This window comes from Mandrillus leucophaeus, unplaced genomic scaffold (genome assembly GCF_000951045.1).
Source record: "Mandrillus leucophaeus isolate KB7577 unplaced genomic scaffold, Mleu.le_1.0 Scaffold571, whole genome shotgun sequence".
Lineage (NCBI taxonomy): Eukaryota > Metazoa > Chordata > Mammalia > Primates > Cercopithecidae > Mandrillus > Mandrillus leucophaeus.
Window position 1 is genome coordinate 1,405,678 of NW_012106153.1, and position 9,073 is coordinate 1,414,750.

Below are 9,073 nucleotides of genomic sequence, written 5' to 3' on the forward strand. Positions count from 1 at the left end.
CACTCGACTAATTTTTTGTATTTTTAGTATAGACAAGGTTTCACCATGTTGGCTAGGCTGGTCTTGAACTCCTGGCCTCGAGTGATCCACCCGCCTTGGCCTCCCAAAGTGCTAGGATTACAAGCATGAGCCAACGTGCCAGGCCATTTTCACCATTTTTAAGTGTACAACTGAGTGGCATGAATTACATTCACACGTTGTGCAGCCATCACCATCATCTGTTCTCAGATCATCCCGACTGGAGGTCAGGAGTTTGAGAGCAGCCTGTCCAACATGGTGAAACCCCAACTCTACTAAAAAAAAATAAATAAAATATATATATATATGCGCATATACACATATATATATACACACATATACACACATACATATACATACACACATACATATACATACATACATTTATATATCTAGTACTTGCACATATGTAATATGTAAGTACTATGCCATTTCATATCAAAGACTTGAGCATCTACCAATTTTGGTATCCAGTGGGGTCTTAGAGCCCATGCCCCTCAGATACCAAGGGATACTGCATATTACATACGTGCATCCTGCCATATACTCCCATACACTTTCAGTCATCTCTAGGTTACTTATGATACCAAATACAGCTAAGTGGAAATAGTTGTTATACTGTATTGTTTTTAGTTATTCTTTTTTTTTGAGATGGAGTCTTGCTCTGTTGCCCAGGTTGGAGTGCAGTATCATGACCTCAGCTCACTGCAACCTCTGCCTCCCAGGTTCAAGTGATTCTCCTGCCTCAGCCTCCTGAGTAGTTGGGAGACTACAGGCACGTGCTGCCACGCCTGGCTACTTTTTGTATTTTTAGTAGAGATAGTTTCACCATGTTGGCCAGGCTGGTCTTGAACTCCTGATCTTAGATCTGCCCTCCTCATCCTCCCAAAGTGCTGGGATTACGGGCGTGAGTTACTGTGCCCGGCACACCCTGGCAAACTAGGACAGCCCCAAACAAAAAGTTTAACTACTAAATAAAGCAGTAACCCCCAAATCCCCCACTTTCCTCAGCTGTAAGTAACCTCTAATCTGCTTTCTGTCTCTACGAATTTGTTTATTCTAGATATTTCATATAAGTGGAATCATACTGTATTTGTCCTTTGGTGACATGGATTTCACTTGGCGTAATGTTGTCAAGGTTTATTTGTGTTGTGGCATGTATCAGAATGTCATTCCTTTTGAAGGCTGGATAATATTCCATTGTATGGCCATGCCACATTTGGTTTATGCATTCATCTGTAGATGAACATTTGGGCTGTTTCCTTTGACTATTGTGAACAATGCTGCAATAAGCATTGGTGCTCAAATATCTGTTCATGTCCTTGTTTCCAATTCTTTTGGGTATATAGCTAGGAGTAGAATTGCTGGGTCTACAGTAATTCTATATTTAGTGTTCTGAGGAGTTGCCAAACTATTTTCCATGGTGACTGCAGCATTTTACAATCCCACCAGCAATGTCCCTTGCCTGGTTTTTCCTTTGGAAGGATTTCCTGGAAGGGGTCAGGCCTGGTGGTGTATACACCTGAGGGAGATATTGGGGTCACAGGTGTGGTGTGGAGCTGAGGAAGAGAGGCTGAAGAAAATGGGATGTTGCTGGAGAGAGGGCAGGGCTCAACGAGGAGGATGGAGGTTCAGAAAATCAAAAAAGGAGTCAAGGGCATTAAGAGCCCTCCATCCCCCATCCAGGAAGGGTGCAGTGGCTCATGCCTGTAATCCCAGCAGGAGGATCCCTTGAGTCCAGGAGTTCAAGACCAGCCTGGGCAATATGGCGAAACCCCATCTCTACTAATAACACAAAAATTAAGCAGACATCGTAGTGCACACCTGTAGTCTCAGCTACTTAGCAGGTTGTGGTGGGAGGATAACTTCAGCCCAGGAGGCAGAGGTTGCAGTGAGCCAAGATCACACTACTGCACTTCAACTGGGGTGACAGAGTGAGATCCTGTCTCAAAAATTGAAAAGAAAGAACCACCCCACCTCCCCCAAAAAATAAGTGGCCTAGACCGGGTGCCATGGCTCATGCCTGTAATCCCAACACTGAGAGGCCTAGACAGGAGGATCGCTTGAGGCCAGGAGTTCAAGACCAGCCTGGGCAACATAGTGAGACCCCTGTCTCCACAAAAATCACAAAAATTAGCTGGGTGTGGTGGCACACCTGTAGTCCCAGCCACTCAGGAGGCTGAGGAGGGAGGACCACTTGAACCCGGGAAACAGAGTGAGGCCTTGTCTAAAAAAAAAAGCAGCGCCCTTGAGAAGCACGGATCAATGAAGGGAGGGACCTTGGTGAGGGGGCGGGGCTAAGAAGCGGGCCTCAGTGGAGGGGTGTGGTGGACTCCTTGAAAAAAAAAACCGGCAATGTGGGGGCGGGGCCTCAATGCGGCCCGCCCACCTCCCCCTCTTCCCTGCAGCGCGGCGCTGCCCTTACCTCCTGTGGGTGCGTCCCGGGCAGGGGAGCCGGGCACCGGCCGCGGGGCTGGGCTGGGCGCACGACCGAGGCCGAGGCCCCGGCGCAGAGCCGAGCGCAGGCCACCCAGCTGGGCCTCCGCCGCGCGCCGCTGCGCCTCCACGCGGGCCAGCTCGGCTTCCAGGCCTTGTGCCCGGCCCTCGGCTGCGCTCAGCCGCAGGCCCAGCTCTGCAGCCTCCGCCCGGGTCGCCTCCAGCTTCAGCTCTAGGCCGCGGGCGTGGTCCAGCTGCTGCTTTTCAGTGCCACGCGCCTCCTCCAGGGAGCCCAGCAGGCGTCGCTCGCGGGTCCGGAACTCGCCTTCTTGTTCCTGCAGCTTCCGCTGGGCTACCTGGAGCTGGAGTGATGCCAGGAGGTGGGGGTCGGCAAGGCCTCCCCCAACCCGATGCCCCACCCCTAAGGCCCAGACTGGAGCCCACCATCCCTGGCTGTGTGGTCAGCACAACCCTTTATCCTTTAGTGCTCACCACTCAAGCAGGAGGTGCAAAAACATCCCCGTGGGAGGAAATACTATAATTTATTAATCTCTTTATTCTTTATACAAGCCTTGTAATGCCCATAGTTTATTAGTAATAACAGCTAGCATTTGAATACATAGGGCTTATCAGTGCCAGACACTAAGTAACTTTCCAAAAAAATTAACTCTAATTACTACTCTATGAATTGATCTCACTTTACAGAAGATGAAACAAGCACAGAGATGCTAAGTAACTTGTCCAGAGCTGGGATTCAAAGCCAGGCATTCTAGCTCCAAAGGCTGTTTTTTTTGTTGTTGTTTTTGTGGGTTTTTTGTTTGTTTGTTTTTGGAGACAGAGTCTAGCTCTGTCACCCAGGCTGGAGTGCAGTGGCGCAATCTCAGCTCGCTGTAAACTGCCTCCTGGGGGGTTCAAGTGATCCTCCCACCTCAGCCTCCAAGTAGCTGGGATTACAGGTGAGCACCACTATGCCCAGCTAATTTCTGTATTTTTAGTAGAGACGGGATTTCACCATGTTAGCCAGACTGGTCTCGAAATCCTGGCCTCAAGTGATCCACCAGCTTCAGCCTCCCAAAGTGCTGGGATTACAGGTATGAGCCACTGTGCCCAGCTGTTTTTGTTTCTGTTTTTTAAACTTTTTTTTTTTTTTTTTTTGAGACAGTCTTGCTCTGTCGCCCAGGCTAGAGTGCAGTGGTGGGATCTCAGCTCACTGCAAGCTCCGCCTCCCAGGTTCCCGCCATTCTCCTGCCTCAGCCTCCCGAGTAGCTGGGACTACAGGCGCCCGCCACCTCACCCAGTTATTTTGTATTTTTTTTAGTAGAGACGGGGTTTCACCGTGTTAGCCAGGATGGTCTTGATCTCCTGACCTCGTGATCCGCCCATCTCGGCCTCCCAAAGTGCTGGGATTACAGGCTTGAGCCACCGCGCCCGGCCTTTTTAAACTTTTTAAATAGTTTGACAGCAGCTTATTAATCACATGTACTCACAGCCCTAGGGGGTGGGGGCAGGCAGGGAGGCGCACCACACAGGGCCACACAGGGGCTGCAGGCTGGGAATACAGTGAACAGCCAGGAACGTTAAGTGCCCACTGGTTCCAGAGGGAAGTGTGTCCAGAGGCTGTTCCCTTAACCACTAAGCTACATTGCCCCTCCTTGCCCATAATTTATCAATCAATCTGCACACAATGGGGGCATGCATTAAAAAATCATTTACCGATGGGATGCAGGGTCACACAGACACAAAGCCACCCCTGCCATTTAGAGAGTCAACCTCTCACAGTCACCAATTTCACTGGAAACCCCATCTACTGAGCAGCTGGGTGCCAGGACCTGCGCCAGGGCCCTTCATACATGCCTGGCTGTGCTAGTCCATCTCTTGTGAGCACTCTGAGGCACAGAGATGAAGTGACTTGCTCCGGGCCATACAACAGATTCACAGCGATGAGACAGCCGGAAAAGGCAGAGCAGGAAGAGTGTGGGCTTTGGAGTCAGACAGACCTAGGTGGCTGTGTGACCTTGGGTAGATCCCTCGACCTCTCTGAGGGTTCTGTAAAATGGGGCTAATGGTAGGACGGGCGTGGTGGCTCACACCTGTAATCCCAGCACTTTGAGAGGCCGAGGCAGGTGGATCACCCGAGGACCACAGTTTGAGATGAGCCTGGCCAACATGGTGAAATTCTGTCTCTACTAAAAATACAAAAAAATTAGCTGAGCATAGTGGGGAGCACCTGTAATCCCAGCTACTCGGGAGGCTGAGGCAGGAGAATTGCTTGAACCCAGGAGGCAGAGGCTGCAGTGAGCCAAGATCGCGCCAGTGCACTCCAGCCTGGGCGACAGAGTGAGATTCCATTTCAAAAAAACAAGTAAAAATAAAAATGGGGCTAACGGTACCTACCCCATGGGGCTGCTGGGAGAGTCAAACAAGGTCGTATTTACAGGGCCTCTCCGTGCCCATTTTGTGGCGGCATACAGTAGACCCACTGTTCTTTGGGCTGTTCTTATTATAACTTGGGAAGGGTCTCAAGGAGTGGGGGAAGGAACGAGCCCTAGGGAGTGGCCTTTCAGAATGGTCCCAGCATTGGGGTGCCTGCTTCCTGCTGGAGGGAGGAAAGATGCACCAGCCCACCCGCCTGCTCAGTTACCTCCTGTCGCATCACCTCCAGGCTGGCCTCGCCCTTCAGCAGCCTCTGCCGGAGGCCCAGGGTCTCCCGCCGGCTCTCCTTCTCTGCCCGCTCGCCCAGCGCCAGGCGGCCCTGCAGCTCCGCCAGCTCCCGGCCCAGTCTGGTGTTCTCACTGTCCAGCATCTTCATCTGTGAGACAGTGGGAACGGCAGCGGGTTCAGCTCTGCCCCTGTGCCCTCCCAGTCCTGGCCCAAGGCCACTTGGGACCTACTGCTCTAGGGACACCTATATCAAATACCACCCATATCCACTGGGAGCCGGCCCCTAGATAACCACACTGAGCTCAGGCGATGCCAGGCACTTGGGCACCAGTGGCCTGTTTACCATTTAATCAGTGGGCCAAAACTACCTTTCATGAGGGCATTGGTATAGTAGAAGGAGGGCTCAGCCCTTAGCAGACCAGGAGTTCACAGGCAGGAACCATAGCTCCCTGGGTTATCTTTCATCTCTACAGTGGTGATGAACATGTTTGGAGCGCTCACCATGTGTCCAGTCCTGTTCTAAGCACTTAAGTTACATTAACTCATTTAATCTTCGTACAGTGCTATATGAGGGAGGTAGAAACATCCCTATTTAACAGATGAGAAAACTGAGCCTCAGAGTGTCAGAGTAACCTGCCCAAACTCACAGAGCCCACACACGCCAGACTGGGATTCGATCTGAGACAACTGCAACGTTCTAAGCCCCCATTTCCCCACAGGAGCAGGTGGGGGTACTGCCTACCTACCCCATGTGCTACAGCAGGGGTAACAGGATATGCCATAGCATGAAACACGCCCAGCAAAAGCTGGCATGCAAATGCCAGCTCCTTTCAGGGAGTCTTGTGGTTTCTCAGGAAGGGGCCTGGGTGAAGGGGGCTGTGGTATCTCTGGCTATTAGAGTATCAGAATATCTCTGGCTATCCGGTTGTGATATCTCCTTTTTGTAACTAAAAACAATTTTTTTTTTCTTTTTTTGAGACAGAGTCTCGCTCAGTCACCCAGGCTGGAGTGCAGTGGCGCGATCTCGGCTCACTAGAAGCTCCGCCTCCCGGGTTCATGCCATTCTCCTGCCTCAGTCTCCTGAGTAGCTGGGACTACAGGCGCCCGCCACCATGGCCGGCTAATTATTTTGTATTTTTAGTAGAGACGGGGTTTCACCGTATTGGCCAGGATGGTCTTGATCTCCTGATGTTAGGTGATCCGCCTGTCTCGGCCTCCTAAAGTGCTGGGATTACAGGCATGAGCCACCATGCCAGGCCACAAAGTTTTTTAAAAAAAAATTTGGGGGGGCCAGGCGCGTGGCTCACGCCTGTAATCCCAGCAAAAATTTGTGGCCGGGTGCGGTGGCTCACGCCTGTAATCCCAGCACTTTGGGAGGCAGAGGACAGTGGATTGCTTGAGCCCAGGAGTTCGAGACCAGCCTGGCCAACACGGTGAAACCCCGTCTCTACTAAAAATACAAAAAACTTAGCCAGGCGTGGTGGCGGGCATCCATAATCCCAGCTACTCGGGAGACTGAGGCAGGAGAATTACTTGAACCTGGGAGGTGGAGGTTGCAGTGAGCCAAGATCACGCCATTGCACTCCAGCTTGGGCAACAAGAGTTGAGACTCCGTCTCAAAAAGTAAATAAATAAATAAAATAAAAATAAAAATTTTAAAAACTTTTTAAGAGACAGGGTCTTGCTTTGTCGCCTAGGCTGGAGTGCAGTGATGTGATCACAGCTCACTGCAGCCTTGACTTCCTGGGCTCAAGGGATACTCCCACCTCAGCCTCCTGAGTAGCTGGGACTCCAGGAGCGTGCCACGACAACTAGCTATTTTTAAAATTTTTTGTAAGGACTGGTTCTCACTATGTTGCCTGGGTTGGTCTTGAACTCCTAGGCTCAAGCAATCCTCCCATCTTTGCCTCCTGAAGGATAAGATTAAAGGTATGAGCCACCACAGCTGGCTAATTTTTTGCATTTTTAGTAGAGACAGGTTTTCACCATGTTGCCCAGGCTGGTCTTGAACTCCTGGGCTCAAGCAATCCACTGGCCTCTGCCTCCCAAAGTGCTGGCATTACAGGCATGAGCCACTGCACCTGGCCTGGTTGTGATATCTCTGGGTGAGGACAGCAGGTGCTTCTTCAATGCATGCTGCTCTTGATGAGTTTGGAGATCATCTAATTCACACGTCAGCAAACTACAGCCCACAGGCCAAATTCGGCCAGTCTCCTATTTCTATAAGGGTCTGAGCTAAGGATTTTTTTTTTTTTTTTTACAGTTTTAAATCGTTGAAAATGGATCATTTCTAAAGGAAGAACGGTATTTCTTGACACATGAAAATGACAGAAAATTCACATTTCAGTGTCCCTAAACAAAGTTTGACTGGAACCCACACCCCTCCGTTCATGCGCTGTTTGGGGCTGCTTTCTCCCTACCCTGGCAGAGCCAAGTAGCTGCAACAGAGACTGTGTGGCCGGTAAAGCCGGAAATATTTACCATTTGGGCTCTTTACAAAAAACTATTTGCCAACCTCTGACCTAGTTCACGAAATGTGTACCTTTTGTTGTTCGCAGATTCCTCTGAGAACTGGACAAGGACACCAGCTCCTCTCCTTGGAGAAATGTGAGCCTGAGCGTGCACACAAATGCACGCAGACTTTTGCACAGATTCAGGGATTCAAGGACTGCTCAAAGCCCATCCATTCACACCAAGGTTAGGTAAGAGGACTTGTCATAGTTCAAGCCCCTGGTTTTACATAGGGGGAAACGTGATTCCAGAAAGGGGGAGCTACTGGCCCTAGGACACACAGCAAGCCCTGGGGCAAAGGGTGGCACAGGGAAAGTACCTGACGCCGGAGCTCCTGCAGCTCCCGCCGAGCCTCCAGCCGCGAGCGCTCCACCTCCTGCAGCCCAGTTCGCAGCTCCCCGGCCTCCTTGCCCACGGCTGTCCGTGCCTCCTCTAGGAGTGCCAGCTTCTGCTCCTTGTCCTCATTGGCAAGCTTCAGGCTGGAGAGGGCAGAGGTCAGGGGCTGCCCTGGGTCCTGGGAGTAGTCAGTGGCTCTACACAAAAGCTGCCTCCTCCAGTTGCTGGAGAGGGTCAGGCACTGCCCGCCTATGCGGCCTCTCCCAAGAGCTGAGACCTCCAGGGCTGGGGCCCAGGCCCTCGGCTGGGAGGGGTAGACCAGTGACTCCAGGAGGGGACCTGGTTTCCAGGGTGATGAGGCGGGTGGGTCTGAGTCTGGACCCAACCCTGCCCGCTGCCCCTCTGCTGCTTTCCCCAATCAATAGGGAGGAAACCTTCCTAAAATGAGCCAGGTGCCAGGCTCTGCTTAGGAGACAGAGGATCTATATCTGGGCAATTTTGCCAGAACCTTGGGGTTGAAGTTAGATTTCAGGGATGGGATTCCATGAGAACTCAGGGCTGGTCCCCCTGTGACGCCCCACCTGATGCGCTCGCTTTCTGCCTTCTTCACAGCGGCTCGAAGCTCCTCGTTGGAGCGCCGCAGGGCCTCGCGCTCCTTGGCGCCCTCGCCCAGGCTGCGCCGCAGCTCGCCTGCCTCCTGGCGCTGCACCTCCCGGCCCTCCTGGCTCTCACGCAGCTTGCGCTGGGCCTCCAGCAGCTCCCGCCGCAGCCCATCACGGGCATCCTCCAGCAGACGCAGCTGGGTCCGAAGCTCTTCTGCCTGTGAGCACAGCAGGTGTCCCCAGGCCAGCGGTCAGGGACCACCTCAAGCTGGGTCTTGTACCCCAGATCCCTGGCCCCGGGGAGCCTGCCCCATCCCTCTGCAGTGCTGAGACCGCAGGCTGTGAGTTATCATTTGAGCAAGGCGTGCTGCAACCAGTAATGTTTTCACCTGAAGTCACCATCAGTCAGGACTGTCCTGAGCACACCACAAGGGCAGAGACCCCACTCACCCCTCCTTGAGGCCAAATCCCACCTGTACACAACAGGCGCTTCACAATGCTTGCTAAAT

The 9,073-nt window shown here is 52.1% G+C and overlaps 1 protein-coding gene across 1 annotated transcript in view; it reads right to left on the reverse strand.

Annotated features, from left to right (window-relative positions):
• Nucleotides 1-9,073, reverse strand: part of CROCC (ciliary rootlet coiled-coil, rootletin) — a 54,991-nt gene that overhangs the window by 13,056 nt on the left and 32,862 nt on the right. The window contains exons 22-25 of the mRNA XM_011998476.1: nucleotides 8,544-8,782; nucleotides 7,946-8,105; nucleotides 5,096-5,263; nucleotides 2,444-2,816 (exon numbers count right to left, since the gene is read on the reverse strand). Coding sequence (XP_011853866.1) covers nucleotides 2,444-2,816; nucleotides 5,096-5,263; nucleotides 7,946-8,105; nucleotides 8,544-8,782 — 940 coding nt within the window. The remainder of the gene's footprint in view (nucleotides 1-2,443; nucleotides 2,817-5,095; nucleotides 5,264-7,945; nucleotides 8,106-8,543; nucleotides 8,783-9,073) is intronic.